The 19139-nt window shown below is 40.6% G+C and overlaps 1 protein-coding gene across 6 annotated transcripts in view; it reads right to left on the bottom strand.

Annotated features, from left to right (window-relative positions):
- SLC41A2 (solute carrier family 41 member 2) overlaps positions 1 to 19139 on the bottom strand; it is a 116532-nt gene that overhangs the window by 16422 nt on the left and 80971 nt on the right. For all 6 annotated transcript variants that reach the window (XM_058673444.1, XM_058673442.1, XM_058673446.1 and 3 more), the window contains exons 9-10: positions 12512 to 12643; positions 10552 to 10700 (exon numbers count right to left, since the gene is read on the bottom strand). In XM_058673444.1, coding sequence (XP_058529427.1) covers positions 10552 to 10700; positions 12512 to 12643 — 281 coding nt within the window. The remainder of the gene's footprint in view (positions 1 to 10551; positions 10701 to 12511; positions 12644 to 19139) is intronic.

Here is a 19139-nt window from a genome sequence, read left to right as displayed (position 1 = left end):
GGTGTGCGCGCCTGCAGCTTCTCACTGCTGAATCCCCGAGGCCCCACAGAGGAGGTCGCCAGCAGTGCGCGCCTGCGGCGGGAATGCTGCTTCGGTTCCTCTGAGGGATCCCCCTAGGAAAACTGCCCCAGCACAACAACAGCAGTCCTCTGAGGAATCCCTCTGGGCAAACCCCTCAGCACACCAGCATCTGAGTTTCACATCAGGCCAGGGTTGGGCAGCTCCACAACTGCAGGCCTGAGGGGCGCTAGGGGTCTTCCAAATCCACCCCAAAACTACAGACAAGGAGCCCTGAAGCTACAAAATACTGCTACTAAGCCCTACCCCTGAAAACACACACAGGACGAAAGGTCTAACCAACAGACCTTACAGAAACCAAGCTACAGAGGGTTATAGACATTCAGGGGTTGATATAGCTATCCCCCCGCACCAAACATCTCCAATAGAACTCAAAGAAATTCTCCTTCAAAAGTAAACCTAAAGGAAGCAGCGAACTCACACCTACTCCAAACTACTGCACAAAGACCAGAAACTGTAGATAAACAAATCAGAGAATACATCCCTGAAATCAACAAGAAACAATAACGCAATGAGAAGAAACTTCAGAAAAGGGAATGATCCAGACGAGAGAGCCAGTACCTCACCAAAAAAAGACCAAAAGCCAATATCTATTTCGGAGATACGAGAAGAAGACATGGAAGCTCTACCAGACAAGGAATTTAAAAAAATAATGTTAAAAGCTGTCAGAGACAATGAGAAGAACTGGGAAGACTTCAAGGAATTCAAGAACCACATAGTCACAGAAATACAGCAAGTCAAAAACAAAATCCTTGACTTAGAGCACAAACTTGAGAGCCTAACTAACAGAATAAATACAGCAGAAGAGAGGATCTCTGAAACCGAAGACACACAAAATGAACACACCCAGCTCATTAAACAGCTAGAAACAAGCCTGAACAAAGCCAATAAGACCATTCAGGAGATGAAAGACAACCTAAGAAAATCTAATATCAGAATTATGGGACTGCCCGAAGGAGCAGAAAGAGAATCAGGAATGCAAACGGTGCTCAACGAAATTATACAGGAAAACTTCCAAAACACTTGGAACATGAACCCAGCCCAAATCCAGGATGGTCAGAGGACTCCCAGCAGATATGACCCAAAGCGATCTTCACCCAGACATATGGTGCTCAAGTTCCACTCCAACGAAGACAAAGAAAGAATCCTAAGACAAGTACGAAGCAGAGAAAAGATCACATTCCGGGGAAAACCAATCAGGATCACTGCTGACTTCTCTGAAGAGACCCTACAAGCAAGGAGAGAATGGACAAAGATCTTCCAAATCCTGAAACAGAACAACTGTCAACCAAGATTAATGTACCCAGCAAAGATCTCATTTATATTCGAGAACGAAATCAGATACTTCCATAGCAAAGAGAAACTTGAAGAATATGCCAGCACAAAACCAACTCTTCAAAATCTCCTTAGAAATGTGCTAAACACGGAAAAAACAGGGGCAAACCACAAGCAAAGATGGCAAACAGGAAGATCTCCCCACTAAAGCCCACACAAGGAGGGGTAATTACACAGATAACAACACCCACAAAGACACATATGTATGGCAGGGCAAAATCGCAGCATCTCAATATTGACTCTTAACACAAATGGCCTGAACTCACCAATCAAAAGGCACAGATTAACGGAATGGATCATCAAACAAGATCCAACTATCTGTTGCCTACAAGAGACACATCTAACCAGAAAAGCCTCTAAGAAATTTAAAGTGAAGGGATGGAAACAGATATTTCACGCCAATGGACGAGAAAAAAGGGCTGGGGTAGCTGTCCTAATTTCAGATGATGTAGACTTCAAGCTTACAGACATCAAAAAGGACAGAGAAGGACATTATATATTGGTGAAAGGATTGATCCATCAGGAAGCAATTACCATCGTGAACATATATGCACCAAATCCCAATGCGCCTAGCTATGTGAAGCAATTACTTACAGACTTAAGGGGAGACATAGATATGCACACAATAGTAGTGGGTGACCTTAACACCCCACTAACAACAATAGACAGATCAACAAAACAAAAACTCAACAAAGAAACAACAGAGCTAATACAAACAATAGAACAACTGGACTTGGTTGACATTTATAGAACTTTTTATCCTAAAGCCACAGATTATACATTTTTTTCAGCAGTACATGGCACCTTCTCCAGGATCGACCACATGATAGGACACAAAGCAAATCTAAGTAACTTCAAAAAGATAGGAATCATACAATGTACCCTCTCAGACCACCATGGAATGAAACTGGAAATCAGCAATTCAAAATGCCCAAGGAAATACAGAAATTCTTGGAGGTTGAACAATATGCTATTGAACGAACAATGGGTCAGAGAAGAAATTAAAGATGAGATCAAAAAATTTATGGAAACCAATGAAAACTCTGACACAACATTCCAAAACTTGTGGGACACAGCCAAAGCAGTGCTACGGGGTAAATTCATCGCAATTGGAGCTCATGTCAAGGCCCAAGCGAGGCGCCAAATACAGGAACTAAACACACACCTCCAGGAATTGGAGAAGCAACAGCAGATGAGCCCCACACACAACAAGAAACAAGAAATCATCAAAACAAGGGAGGAAATCAACCATATAGAAATAAAAAAAACCATACACAAAATCAATGAATCAAAAAGCTGGTTTTTTGAAAAGATAAACAAAATAGACACCCCGTTGGCCCGACTGACAAAGAAAAAACAAGAGAAAGCAAGAATTAACAGCATCAAAGATGAAAAAGGCAACATAACAACAGACATTGCAACCATTAAGAACATAATTAGAAATTACTACAAAGCACTGTACTCCAACAAATCAGATGACCATCAAGAAATGGAAAAGTTCTTAGATTTATACAACCTGCCAAAACTTAGCCCAGAGGCAACAAACGACCTGAACAAGCCCATAACTGAAGCAGAGATTGAATCAGTGATTAAAGAACTCCCAACAAAGAAAAGCCCAGGTCCAGACGGCTTCACTACAGAATTCTACAAAACATTCCGAACAGAACTAACCCCAATCCTCTACAAACTCTTCAATATAATAGAAAAGGAAGCGACCCTTCCAAACTCATTCTATGAAGCCAACATTACCTTAATCCCAAAACCAGACAGAGATCCTACAGAGAAAGAAAACTACAGACCTATCTCTCTGATGAACATTGATGCTAAGATACTCAACAAAATCCTAGCCAATAGAATTCAAAAAATCATCCGACAGATCATTCATCCGGATCAAGTAGGATTCATCCCTGGAATGCAGGGATGGTTCAACATAAGGAAATCCATAAATGTGATACACCACATCCAAAAACTGAAAAACAAGAATCACATGATAGTATCAATAGACGCTGAAAAAGCTTTTGACAAAATCCAACACCACTTCCTGCTAAAAACCCTAACTAAAGTAGGCATAGATGGAAAAATCCACAACATAATCAAAGCAATATATGAAAAACCCAACGCCAGCATCATACTGAATGGAGAAAAACTGGAACCCTTCCCACTAAGAACTGGAACAAGACAGGGATGTCCACTTTCTCCACTGCTATTCAACATAGTCCTAGAGGTACTTGCTGAAGCCATAAGACAAGAAAAAGAAATCAAAGGAATCCAAATTGGAAATGAAGAAGTCAAACTTTCACTATACGCAGATGACATGATTCTTTACATAGAAGAGCCAAGAGGCTCAACACAGAGACTCCTAGAACTTATACGAGAGTTTGGGAGTGTGGCAGGGTACAAAATTAATGAACAGAAATCAACAGCCATAGTGTATGCAAACAACCCCAAGTTGGAAAAAGATCTAAGCAGCAAAATACCATTCAAAATAACAGAGAAAACTATGAAGTATCTGGGAATTAACCTAACCAAAAATGTAGGAGACCTACTTGAGGAAAACTACAAACCACTTAAAAAAGAAATTGAAGAAGACCTCAAAAGATGGAGTAACATCCCATGCTCCTGGATAGGTAAAATCAATATCATTAAAATGTCTATATTGCCAAAGGCGATATATACATTCAACGCAATTCCAATCAAACTGCCCAAAACATTCTTCATGGAACTGGAAACAATGATCCAAAAGTTCATCTGGAAGCACAAAAAACCACGAATAGCCAGAACCATCCTGAAGAACAGGAAGTTAGCAGGGGGAATCACAGTTCCAGACCTCTGGACATACTATAGGGCAGTGGTTATCAAAACAGCGTGGTACTGGCACAAAGATAGAGAGGAAGATCAATGGAGCAGAATAGAATCACCAGACAGTAATCCACATAGATACAGTCAATTAATCTTTGACAAAAAGACAGACAACAATCCAAGCAAATGGGAAGGTCTGTTCAATAAATGCTGTTGGGACAACTGGTTGATAGCCTGCAGAAACAAAAAGATAGACCCACATCTCTCACCATACACTAAGATCAAATCTAAATGGATAAAAGACCTAAACCTACATCCAGAAACCTTCAAACTTTTGGAAGAAAATGTTGGAAACACACTGCAACACTTAGGAGTAGGCCCTCACTTCCTAAAAAAGACTCCAAATGCAGTAGAAATCGAGACCAAAATAAACAATTGGGACCTCATCAAACTAAGAAGCTTCTGTACAGCTAGAGAAACAATCAACAAAGTAAAAAAGCAACCCACAGAATGGGAGAAGATCTTTGCGCACGACATAGGTGACAGAGGGCTAATTTCCAGAATATACAAAGAACTACAAAACAACCAAAATGTCAAAACAAACAAGCCACTCAAGAAATGGGCACAGGAAATGGGCAGACATTTCACAAAGGAACAAACCCAAATGGCAAACAAGCATATGAAAAAATGCTCAAGCTCCCTGGCAATAAGGGAAATCCAAATGAAGACAACCTTGAGGTACCACCTAACTCCAGTAAGGATGGCACACATACGTAATACCACCAACACTTGTTGGCGAGGATGTGGGGAAAAGGGAACCCTTCTCCACTGCTGGTGGGACTGCAGATTGGTACAGCCTCTATGGGAATCAGTTTGGCGAATACTCAAGCAACTGAAAATCAACATGCCATATGATCCAGCAATAGCACTCCTAGGGATATATCCAAAACATCTCCTACTCAAGAAACCAACATGCACGTCAATGTTCATAGCAGCACAATCTACAATCGCAAAAACCTGGAAGCAGCCAAAATGCCCATCAATAGAAGACTGGATAAGGAAGCTATGGTTCATCTACTCTATGGAATACTACTCAGCTATTAAAAAAAACGAAATGCAGTTCTTTGTGGACAAATGGGCCCGACTGGAATCCATCATGCTAAGAGAAATGAACCAATCCCAAAAGGTTAAATACCACATGTTTGCCTTAATCTGAGATGAAAAGATGACAACCTGATAGTACCTGTATATTGTAATATTATTGCAATCTCTAACAACCTGTATCCAATACAATAAGATAATGTGATATAATCTATAAACCAACAATTAATGTCAGAATACTTAAGATCTACATCGAAAAACTGTAAAACCTACTATACCCTCAATACGTTATGTTAATCCGTAATGGGGGGGAGTGCAGGGAAGCCTTTCAGGACCATAAAAAGAGTGAGGAAAAAGTATAATACAGCCTATCATGATCAAATCTGGTAATTCATAGACAACAGACTCAAAGCAGCACTAAACAATAGTAAAACTACTATACCAATGCATGAGGGGGGAATCGGGTGCGATCCTGACAACCTCTTAACAGGAGGTCATGTGCGTGGAGCAGGGGGGCACTCCAGGGTAGAGCAGATGGCAAGGAGAAAGCCTGGATCCCAACCATGAAGACTCCCAGACCTTCACCACAAACTATTAATATGAGCAACAAGGACTATATCCCAACTGCCAAGGAGGCCACAGGGAATTGGATGCCCTCGGAGGCCAAGTACTCTGAGGTCACCCACCCCTAACCGGAGCTCCCGCAGGGGATGGAAGAAGTCCAAACACTACCGTGCAGAAACCAACGTCATCGGAATGACAACCAGAAGCCCTGAGCGGTCCGCAGAAACAGAAGAACAATAAACGTCCCTCGGGACCAGGGAGGAGAGCTTTCTCTGGACCGAGCCTGGCTCCACCTCTGGACCCCCACCCTCCCTTGCAATGACCATCAGGATCGCTCCGAAAACCCCTCACAGCAAACAAACAATCATACAAACTAAAAAAAACCTAAAATAAATAGACAAACAACAAAAAGTAGAGCTTGAAATCCGACAGGAAAGAGCTGGCATGGATTGGCTAATGCCTCGCTGGGTAGGACACAAAGATTAGTCACTCCTTACCATGGTGTTGGGGACTTTCCTGCACACCCCCCCCCCAAAAAAAAAATGTTCTGCACCTTAACTGCTGACAAATGTCTTGTTAGAGTTACAAGCCAGTCTAGATTATCCTAAAATCTGCCAAGATCAGTAAAATTAGACTTCAACACAACAAATGGCTAAATACTAAAATGAAATAGACACGAGACAGCTGAATGGTACCTTATAGCCATTTTAAGGTATATAGCAGCTGGTCCTGTATATGAACTAAAATTGAAATGTCAATGAGCTAATCATAGGTTGTGGTTAAGAACTTGCTTCTTTTTTGTTTTGTTTTGTTTTGTTTTGTTTTGTTTTGTTTTGTTTAACATACTGGTTACGCAAAACCTTGTCAATTCCATAATGTTACAAATTGCTGTTAATGTTATATTGAGACTCTTAATTGACTGGGATGATATTCTACCAGCTCTGACTTTGGACCAGAAATGGTCTCCCCAACAAACTGTTCAACCCATCTGGACAATGAGTAGCTGGACTCTATGCTGGGTATATGTTTGCAAGGAAAGAATCTTGATGGAATTTGAACTGTAATACTGCATCAAGGTGGAGGAATCCACCAGGGGGGAGGGGTGTGGGGAGGGGTGGGGGGATTCCCAGAGCATATGAAACTGTCACATAATGCATAATAATTAATAAAAAAATTAAAAAAAAAAAAAAAAAAAGATGTACTGCTATTTTTTTTCTTTGCTCAAACAACAGCTTTAAAGTGTTTCGGGGCCTGGTGCAATAGCCTAGTGGCTAAATGCTTGCCTTGCATTCACTGGGATCTCTTTTGGGCACCAGTTTGTATCCCAGCATATTACTCCCAACCTTGACAAGTTCAAAGTATTATGTTCTTGGGAACAGGGCAAGAAAATGAGTAATGGTAGAGCCTATGACATCCTCTGACTGGCTTCAGTGGTCTAAACATCACATAGCAAAGTGAAATTCAACAGGTTCCTTCTAACAGAAAGACACTCAATACCCCAAGCATATAATCCTAGACATATAATTGGATTAACTTTTTAGAGTTTCAAAAATGGCATTATATGCCAAAAGCAAAATAAGCAACAACTTAACCATTTCACACCTCACTTGAAGTCCAAGCAGGTATAGAACTAAAACTAGAGACATAATATGTTCAAAAAATAATTCTATGTAAGCATTTGAAAAAGTTTTATTTATTTGCAGGGCAGAGTAGAGAGAGAGAAAGGGAGAGATAGAGAGCTATCTTAGTTGGTTCATGCCCCAAGCGACAACGACCAGCGCTGGGCCAACCCGAAGCCAGGAGCCTGGAATTCCTCCTGGGTCTCCATGTGGGTGGCAAGAGCCCAAGTAATAACACCATCCCCTCCCACCTTTCCAGACACATTAGCAAGCAGATGAACTGGCAGTAGAGCAGTGGGTACTTGAGCTGGCGCCCATGTAAAATGCTGGTTGTTGAAGGCAGCAGCTTAACTTGATAAGCCACAATGCCAGCCCCAACATCTGGAATTTAAAACTTTAGTTCTTAAAATTCATTATTATGGAAAAACTCTAAAGTATATACCAAAAAAACCACAATATATAGAAAAAACTCTAAAGTTTAGAGTATTAATTCCACAAATTTTACTGTCATGTGGCTTCACCTACTATAATCTCAATTTTACCCTGACCCTGCCCTTTTTCAAGATATCAAATTACGCTATTTCTAAAGCAAAAGATTTTAGATTGTTAGATTTTGAGGTTTTCTCTCATTGTCTTTTAAATATCTATGCTGATGAAAGAGAAAATTGGTGGTTATTGAAGGCAAAGAAAATCTGCATTTTTTAATCAGAAATTCCATATTTCTCATATCTAGATAATGGGCACCGCTGACAGAGGGGATGGATCTGACATGACAGCAGTCACTTAGTTCAACAAACATTAATTGGCCACTAACGCTAGAGCTAGGTGCTGGATATATAAAAGTGAGTAAAACAAACACCCTTTCTCTGGAATATGGGAGACAGACATATACAGGAGGTGTTAATATGATAAAGAAGAGGTTAGGACAATGGTGTATGCATGGGGTGAGGTGGGAAATAGAGAATAAGGCCACTCAAACTAAATTAGACAGCCAAGACAGGATTCTGGAAAGAGAAGACAAATCAAGTTCATTTCAAACAGACTTCCTCTATTAAAGAGGCCAGGGAATCAGGGAGGAGACTTCTCAATGAATATTGTCTGAAAAGCTAACAAAACACCAAGAATTCTAAAAACAGCCACTACAGCATACTTGGTGAGGAATACTGAAGAGAAAGGGGCCTGATCTCCACTCTCAAGGTGGTAGGAAACCACATCAGGAAAAAGGAAATGTACATTAGAAACCCTCACTATACTACAGTTAACGGAAATTAAATAAACAAAATGGACCAAATATACCCATACCACCGTACATCAGCATGGAGTTTAAGAACTGTGAGCATCTGGGGTCTATTAAAGGCAATAGTGAGAAGAGAAATTTTTGCAAACTTCGGAAAGATAAGTTACTTTGCACAATGAGATCGGGAAAGAGTGCAATCTGACCTCCATGGCAATATAACAAGTCAAAAGGCAGTGAAACAATGCTTCAAAAATCTAAAATAAACAGAATCTTACATCCAGTGAATGCATTAGTTGAGAGGGTAGAATATAGAATTTTATAATAGGCAAGAGCTTAAGGAATTTACTCCCATGCCCTTCCTCAGGAATCTATCAGAAGATCTGTTCATACAAAACAGAGAAAGCAAGAGAGGGAAGACAGGGAATTGAGGAAGCACGACTTCCAAACATTCTGTCTTAAAATCAGCCCTGAAGTGGTGTTTGGTTAAGACAGAGTCTTTTACCAGGGTACACGATTTCAGTTCCTGGCTCTGGCTTCTGGTTCCAGGTTCTAGATCTCAGAAGGCAGCTGTGATAGCTCAAGTCACTGGCTACGTGCCAACCATAGAGCCCTGGATTGAATTCCTTGTTTTTGTCCAGCCCAGTCTTGACTTCCTTCTCTACCTCTTATTAAAAATAAAAACAAAACACCTGGGGTCCGGCGGCGTGGCCTACGGCTAAAGTCCTCGCCTTGAAAGCCCCGGGATCCCATATGGGCGTCGGTTCTAATCCTGGCAGCTCCACTTCCCATCCAGCTCCCTGCTTGTGGCCTGGGAAAGCAGTCGAGGACGGCCCAATGCTTTGGGACACTGCACCCGCGTGGGAGACCCAGACGAGGTTCCTGGTTCCCGGCTTTGGATCGGCGCGCATCGGCCCGTTGCGGCTCACTTGGGGAGTGAATCATCGGACGGAAGATCTTCCTCTCTGTCTCTCCTCCTCTCTCTGTATATCTGACTTTGTAATAAAAATAAATCTTAAAAAAAAAAAAAAAAACACCTGGCCCTCAGCTTATTTTAAGAAAGTCTAATCAAGTGCTAGCATTGTGGCACAGCAGCCTAATCTTTCACCCTGTAGCACCAGTCACCCATGTGGGAGCCAGTTCACGCCCTGGCTGCTCCACTTCCAATCCAGCTCTTAGTTTATGGCCTGGGAAGGCAATGGAGGATGGCTCAAGTTCTTGGGACCCTGCACCCATGTGGGAAACCTTTCAGAAGTCCCGGCTCCCAGCTTCAAGTCAGTCTAGCTTGCTCTGGCAATTACAGCCATTCAGGGAATGAACCAGTCAATAGAAGACCTCTTCTCTCCCTGTAAAATCTACTTAAATCTTAAAGAAAATGATGATTCAAATCAGGGGCTGGTGCTGCGGTACAACAAGTTAAGCTTCTGCCTGCAGTGCCGGCATCCCATATGGACACTGGCTTGAATCCTGGCTGCTCCACTTCCAATTCAGCTCCCCGCTGATTTACCTGGGAAAGCAGTGAAAAATGGCCTGTTCTTGAGCCCCTGGACCCCCAAGGGAGACCCAGATGAAGTTCCTGGCTCCTGGCTCCTGGCTCTGGCCTGGCCCAGCCCCAGCTGATGTGGCCACTCAACAGAAGATATCTGTCTCTTCTTCTCTATCTCTGCCTTCAAATAAAGAAGTTTTCAAAGACAATGAAAACATTACAAAGGCATTGATTTTTTGAAACAGTGAAATATGTCACATGCATCTAGGCTTACATAACTATGTTTTTATGGCAATCTGACCAAAAAAGAGATTTCAAGAGGTTTTCAACCTTACCTGTAACACAGCAGCAAATAAGTACACAACTACGAAGATTACAGTCAAAGAAGTATGGCCACTTTTCATCAAATGAATAGTATAGAGGAATATTAAATGTCCAGGAATTACTAAAAGCAGTAGAACTTGGGCAGACTTATTATTTACTCCTGTAACAGAAAATGTAAAAATCATTAAAATAAAATCGTATTTTGGCTAGTAGTAGATCTTAGTTATTATAATTTGAGAATTACTTTCTCATTACTATATAGAATTAAAATTCAACTGTAATAAATTTCAACTATTTACAATGCACTTCATTTGAATTTCCCATTATTTGTTATATATTAATTACACCTGGTTATTAAATATTGCTATGAAGAATATTGGTCAGAGTTTAACATCTTTCATAAAAATGGAGAGATGATAAGAGAGAAAACACAAAATGCTTAAAGTTCTGTGACATTTTAACTTTATTCCTTTAAAGTTCTATCACTGATATTGCTGGGATAGGCATTTCTTTTTAAAAATATTTAAAGACTTTTTATTTATTTGAAAGGCAGAGCAAAAGAGATAGGAGGCAAGAGAGAAGGGATATTTGTGAAGCAGGGCAATAGAAAAGGGGAAACAGGAAAGAGAGAGAATCTTCCATTGCTGGATTACTCTTCAAATGACCGCAACGGCCAAGGCTGGGCCAAGGTGAAGCTGGAGCAGCAACTTCATCTTGGTGCTCCACGTGGCTGACAGTGATCCAAGCACTTGGGTCATCATCTGCTGCTTTCCCAGGTGCATCAGCAGGGAGTCAGATTGGAAGCAGAGCAGCCAGGACTCCAACTGGCACTTTGTTATGGGATGCCAGCATCACAAGCTGTATGCAACACTGAGCCTGAACTACTGTCGTTAAGGCAGAACCCAGCCTGTCTCTTAGTCCAAACTGTCCTTGCATGTCCTTTATCAAAATTCACTGGACTGGGGGAATGATGGAGCTGAACCTACAAGATTCTAACTACTGGATTCAAGACATCGTTTGCAGGGCTAGCGCTGTGGCATAGCACGAAGGATACTGCCTGCAGCGTTGACACCTCATATGGGTGTCAGTTCGAGCCCTGCCTGCGCTCACTTTCTTTCATTACAGCAATGTCAGTGATTGGCTTTCTGTGCATCGAGTGAGCAGACCTGGAGCAGAGTTCTATAGCAACACCTCCACCTAGCTTGAGGGGTTGATCTGTAACAATGCTGGGCCCTCAATTTTTTTAATTTTCATTTTATTGCGATGAAACAGCAAGAGATTTGCCATCTGTTGGTTCAATCTGGAAATGCCTCTAACAACCAAGTCTGGACCAGGTTGAAAGCTAAGAGCCTGGACCTCATCCTGGGTCTCACACAAAGATGGACAGACCCAACTACTTGAGCCATCACTGCTGCCTCCCAGCAAGCTGGAATCATAAGTGAAGCTGGGAGTTTACCCAGGCACTTTGATCTAGGACGGGGAATGTCAATGGTGTCTTAACTGGTTTGGCTAGACATTTCTGATCTTCATACAAATACCAATAATCACACTTATTTTCACTGGCGAGGGGGAGGGGAATGAGAAGATTCTACACTGTGAGGTTCTACACTGTGGCCTTAGTTTTTCAGTGTCTGGCTGACACCAATAACACACTGTTTCTTGCAACTAAGGTTATCCTTTTTCATGTTTTAGAATCAAATGGCCAAAAAGATTAACGTCAGAAAAACAGAACAGATTGATCTCCCTACATCACTCAGCAAGGCTTTGTTGTGCACTTCATTTCCTGAGAAATAAACAAGATAGTGCAGAGTGAGGAATAGAAAATTACATAAAGGACCTTTAGAAACTGATTTTTGTTCATGGAAATAAGCTATCTGAAACAGAAGAGCTATGCAACTTGCATATATTCACACAAATATTGCCTGCCTATAATTTGAAAGAGCAATAGTCTCTGGAATAAAATATACATACCTGGACCACAAAACGTTCTGAATGGGTAGTAACAACCTTTGGGTTCATCAGGCAATTCTCCTGGAATGCTATGTAAATGGAGGTAGGTTGAAATCCTGCTAGCTTGAATGGCCACCAAATTGCCACCAATACCTAAAAGGAAAGGGGGAAAAAGTAGTTATCCCCATATTTTAAACTTGTATAAATTCAACCAAAACCAAGTCTCTTTCTGTCATATTCCAGGCCATGAGAATAGTTCTTCTGACATGCTTATTCTTGCTTATTTAAAGTTGAGGTGTGTGGAAGGTCTCCCCAGACGTGATGGACTGGGAAAGCCCCTAGTTAGGCTCAAGCTCCAGCCGCACACAGACAGACAAATCACCTCGCTGGGGAAACCTGCTGAACCACAAGAAAACTCCCCCCGAAAGAGAGACGGCCCTCAAGGCACAGTGTGTGCTGCTCGAGTCCTTCTCTGGTTGTCCTGCCTGCCGGGGTGCTCTCTCGCAGCAGATTCAGTGTATCTAATTCTGCTCACTCAATCTGACTGTTCTGCTGAATTCTTAGCCTCATTTGGTTGCTTGCCATGACAAGTTAGGTATTCCAGAGACATCAAATCATTGCTATGACAGATTCATTAGTTTTTCAAACATGACTGATATGAAAGCAGACCAGAGCATATAATTTATAGAAAACCACCATCACAACTAGATCTAAAACCAGGTAACTAGATGTTCTACATCTGTCACCTTATCGAGAGGAAAAACAAGATGAATGCATTCAAATAGGTAAGATTGATGCTTTGCTTCTCAAAATGACTTCAGGCACTGAAAAAAAAATTACCTGGATTATGCTCTCATATACTAAGGTGGGGAGGTTGATGACAAATAAAAACCCATTCATTAAAAGGCACTGTAGACAAAGTGAAAAGACAAGCCACAAAGGTATGAGAATAACTTAAAACATACATGGAAGAAATGGAATTAAAAGTTAAGTATTTTGTTACAAAAAAATCTGGCGGGGAGGAGAATTTAGCAAAATGGATGTAATCCTTTATAGCAAAATAAATTTATCTTTAAATTCCATTTTCCACAGTCATTTTGCTATCTCTAAAAGGCTACCAGCCATAATATACAAGGAATCCTTATACATAGAAAACAGGAGAGTCAGATGGGTCACAGACAAGGCTAATGCAGACTGCTAGTACGAAGAGGCGGCATTCAACACCAGTGGGCATCCGGAATGAGCAGGAAAGCACCATCAGTATCAGTGCATACTGATCCGGACTGACACATTTTTAGACGGAACACATCACATGGCAGTATATGGGTGAGAACTGAGAAGCTAGAAAGAGTGTAAATTGTTACCATCTCTTTGGAAAACTCGTTGGCACTGCTGATGTGCAGAACCTATAATCTAGCAATTCCATTCTCAAATAAACATTCAGAGAAATGCTTGCTTGTATTGCACCAACTGCATGAATGAGCTCTCAAAGAAGCATGCAATCAAAGGGTCTGAAAATGTTAAACTCGTGCAGGATTCCATCTTTCTGAATATACTGGCAGCAAGGGATATTTTTGTACTAAAAGAGAAATTCTAACAGGCTGTCTGAGTCAGACGCCAAAATCCAACATTTTTAATGACATCACAGAGAATCCAAGTACAGTCATCCTCTACTGAGAACATCACCCACTGCTGATCGAAGCTGCTTGGTAGTGAACACTACACAATACAAGAACTTTTACAAAGAGTCACTGGGTGAACCAGTAAGCTAGTTAAAAACAACAACAAAATACCTCTTTGTAGCAAACCATGGACTCTAAATTATACTGAATATACAGACAAAGAAAATGCTTGCATTTAGAGGCATTTTTCATCTTTTTTTACTCTGGGGATTCTCTGTAACATTCTGCCTAGTACATTGTTAGATACAGAATGCTTCAATGCAGAAAGCACTCACTGTTAGGCTTGAGAGAACCCACTTATGCCCTATGAATTCCATTGGACTGAAGTTGAAGAAAAAAACCAGCGACTAAATGGGGACCAGCATTAGGGCACAGTGGGTTAAGCTGCTGCCTATGATATCAACATCTCATGTGATTCACTTCAGACCCAACACTCTGCTGATGTGCCTGGGAAAGCAGCGGAAGGGGACACAAGCATCTCGGCCCTGCCACCCATGTAGGAGAACGAGCTGGAGTTCCTGCTCCTGGCTTCAGCTTGGCCTAACGCCAGCAGCTGGGACCACTTGAGGGGTAAACCAGCACACAGAGGCTCTCTCCCTCTCTACCTCTGCCTTTAAAATAAAATAAAACTTTTTTTTTCTAGAACTAGTTGATTTGTTGTAGTTCTTTTCTAAAAACCACAAATTTGTTGTTGGTAGAATTTCATAAGCCATTTGTTGGTAAAACTTTATACAACTACTTTCATTACTTGTATTACCATGTAACAGATAAACATATAGGACAATAAGTCAAACTGCTAGAAATACTTCATCATCTTTTTCTCTATATCCTCACTGGCCCCATGCTGCAGTCCAGGAAACAGACAACCAATATTACACTTTCATCAAATGAAAAACAAAATGAAATTAGAATTTAGAAAGATATCAGATAAGGTGAATACAATTTAAAAATAAACGATATAATTAGTGAAGGGACTAATGACAGTTTTAACTTCTCATGGTCTCATCATCATAAGTAGTTATATTTTTAAACCACAGCAGAATTCTTACTTTAGAAGAGCTTTCTTCAATGTCAAGAAAGACTTTCTTGCTGTCACGATGTGCACTGTGTTTCTACCAAGAGCTGGTCTATTAGCATTTCTTTTAAATTATTCAAATTCTTCACAGACTAATTGCATTATTAAAGCAAGTGAAGAGTATCTAAAGATAGTCATACATAAATTAAGAAAATGAGTAAAAAAGATCTTGTCAACATACTAAATAATTAGAGAGACTCCTCAGTATCCACAAGACCTAATTTTAGGTGTCTTAAGTTAGAACAAACTCAGCCAATAAGTTTGGTAATAAGAGGAAATTATCAGAGGCTTCACCTAGGGACTGCTTTAAAATTTAAATCAGTGTTTTGTTAAATTTAGAAATACATGTTTCCAGTAAATAATCAGCAGTCAAATTAGAGTATCTTTCAAATTCTATTAAGATTCTTTTGTACATTCCCAAGGGAGATAAAAATAAAAGCTCATTTTCGTAAAACATAAATCCTTGTAGTCAACAGCACAAAAGATCCCTCACTTTCCATAAATGCTACATATTGTGACCTCTTCATAAAGCTGTGTATTTCATCTGTTTTTCCCTTCAAGACCCCACCTTCCTCAGAACTCACATGCAGTAATTACTCTTTCAACTCAAGAAACACAAAAGGATAGAAGAGATCTGTCTTCCATTTTTCCATATTTTCAGAGCAATATGTAGGACCTCTCTAACCAACACTCTTTCGTCTAAGTAAGGGCAGGCATGGTCCCCCCTCCTCCCCTACAAGCCCTACCCATCAGCTCCACCTCTTCCTTCTCATTGCACTGGTAGATAAGCTGGTGAACGACTCCAAGCTCCAAATCCCCCTTCCCCTCGATCATGTATTCTTAATAGAGGGGAAAAAAGTGGTTTTTGGGGGTCAAAGGGGGTTCACAATTGCTTTATGTATAAAACACAGATTTACCCAGTATGCAGAGTTAAATAAATAGTGTATCCATGATATTAAGCTTCATGGATGGGCATAGGCAGTGGGAAAACTGTTTAAAATGGCTCCTTGAGAAGGTGATAATGGAAAGAAAAAAGGTTGCAAGTGAGTGACCTAGACAAGAACTTTCAAACTAGAAAGTTTCAGATGAGTTACTGTGGTGTCGAGGCCGTGATCTAAGAACTTGGCTTGACTGCAACTCGAAGCTGGTTGCCTCCGGTGACAAGTGGCTGCTTTCTTCTGTCTACTGTGTCATTTACTGCCTCAACTCGAAGGAGGCTGGGAAACGCTGCCCTAGAGGTATGACTGCCTTTCCCAGAGGACTGAAGCTGTCAGTTGCCTGCCCCTTCAATTTGTTCTCATTCCCCCATCCTCAGTGTTTACACTCCTTGTTCTTCAGGATTCCTCAGCACCCTGAAGTAAGGTGGATCCCTTCTTCCCTAGGATATTTTGCAACCCATCATTTCAAGGACCTTGCTCCATCATAATCCCCCATCTTTTATGCATCCTTAGTCTTTCTCTCTCTGTTCTTCCTTTGCCTCCTTGCCAGCATACATATTCACATCTCTCATCTTAGAAAAGTTTTCTCATTTGCACTTCCGACCTCAGAACTTCCATCCTTAATTTATCTTTTCACTATCAGTCACTTCATAAGGACTCTAAAAGTGCTCCTTTAAGATTTTAATTGTTATACTAAGTATTTAGTAGATAGAAAAATATAAGGGTACTTCTAAAAGTTTGTGGAAAAGTAAAATTAAAAGGTATGTTCATTTTGGTGCAAAAATTTTTAGAATCTATGTATATAAAATGTTTTCAAAAAGTTCATAGGAAAATGCATACTATGAATTCAAACATTTCTTCATTTAAAAAAGAGATGTATCCAATGCAACACACATCTCTATTTCCAAACAAAAGATGGACTCCCAATGAAAGTGTTGAATATATCTAGACAATGGGATGATGACTGTCTGACATTGCTTGTACCAGCAATGTCAGGGCACACACTTAAACAGCAGACTGATGGAATTGTAACTCCTTATGAAGAGTTATCACATGGGAAAAATCAAACGGGGGGTGGAAACTGGGAGGAGGGGAATCCCAGACTATACAGAATTGTACGATAAATTTCAAAAATAAAAATTTTTAAAAAATAAATAAAAATTTAAAATATGTATCTATTTATTTGAAAAGCATAGTGACAGAAAGAGAGAGAGACAGGGAGAGACAAAGAATGAGCTCTTTCATCTGCTGGTTGACTTTAAGTTGGGACTGGACTAGGCCGAAGTGAGGACCTAGGAACTCCACCCAGGGCTCCCACTTGAAGGGACTCGGGCATTGAATAGTTGTCGGCTGCTTCCCAGACCCATTAGCACAGGGCTGGAAGCAGAGTAGCCAGGACTGGAAGCAACGTTCCCATGTGGACTGTCAGTCTCCCAGGCAACAACAGCTTAGCTCCCCATATCACATCAGCTGCCATCAGTGTCTTCATACTGCCTGTTTTTCACAAACATTTTCAATGCTTGTATGCACTGATTTCAATTTTTTTTTGCATGCAAATAAACTTATGTATTCCTCCTTCAGTTTAAGGAAAAGAATATCACATTAACATTTGAAGTGCTCCATGTGCTCCTCCTCAACCCCAAACCCTTCCATCTGTTTCCCCTTCTCTTATGTTCTTCCTTTTCCTCACTTTTCTCCGGGTTATTACAACACACATTTGCATTCCTAAATAATATGGCAACTTTGATGCTTTCGTGCTCCATTGAAATAATTTATCATATATTAATTTCTTAAGAGTCATCCTGGCTTCTGTGTGATAAATAATTCATTTGTTTTATTGTTCATAGTATTCTAACATTATATCCTTATTTACTTAGCCTGCAGCTCAATTGAACAATAAAATGATTTCCTAAACACTGAGTAAATGGTCCCTCTGGAATTATCCCTTTGCCTACAAAATATTTACTTCGTGGATCTTTTCTTTAACTTTCTCTGGTATTTTTATAAACATATTTTTACTTTAATGAGCCCATATCAATCATTCTCTTAAAATAAACATTGTTGACTTTTAGTTATCTGAAAGGTAGAGAGAAAGAGAGAGAGAAAATGGAGATCAATCCTTCATTCTCTGATCATCCAGATTTGCTCTCAACAGCTGGGACTGGGCCAGGTTAAGCCCAGACCCTGCATCTCAATCCATGTTTCCCACCTGGTGTTGGGCACAAAGCCCTTGAGTGATTCCAGCTGCTTCCAGGGGTGAGCAATGGCAGGAAGCTGGAAACAGAGTGGAGCCTGGACAAGAACACAGGCACCAGGACAGGCACAACCTGGACAAGAACCCAGGCACCAGGACAGGCACAACCTGGACAAGAACCCAGGCACCAGGACAGGCACAACCTGGACAAGAACCCAGGCACCAGGACAGGCAACGTGGTGCTCCAAGTGACATCTCATGGGCCGTTCCTAACTCTCCTGTAACATCAGAAGAACTCTTATGCAAATACTTGCTCCTATCCAATGGGCTTTGAGGATACAGCCAAAGAGGTGAAAATAATGAGAAATTAATTTCAATCTCTAGCTACAAGAAGGATAAATCATTAAGAAAAGTAGTAAATGTTGCCATTAGAGTCCATTTTTTATACAAACAGGAGAAACCAATTTTCTATTTTTGCTTTTTAAATGAACTTCACCAGTACCCACTAAAGTATATGAATATTTTTGTTTACAATCTAGGAAGTGTTATTTAAAGACAATTTCTCAGACTCTGTGACACCTAGTTTGCAGTAATACTAAGTATGTAGCTTAAGTTATGCATTTATTCATCTGACAATTACGACATCTTGAAATGGGGCAGGCACTATTCAGAGTCAAAAGAGAAAGAAAATTATCATACAAACTCAATGCATATGATAATAAAACTGCTCAAAGTATTCTGCCTAACTATCTACTTTGCA

Source organism: Ochotona princeps, chromosome 15 (genome assembly GCF_030435755.1).
Source record: "Ochotona princeps isolate mOchPri1 chromosome 15, mOchPri1.hap1, whole genome shotgun sequence".
In the NCBI taxonomy this organism is placed as follows: domain Eukaryota; kingdom Metazoa; phylum Chordata; class Mammalia; order Lagomorpha; family Ochotonidae; genus Ochotona; species Ochotona princeps.
This window is presented reverse-complemented; position numbering and strand designations above follow the sequence as displayed.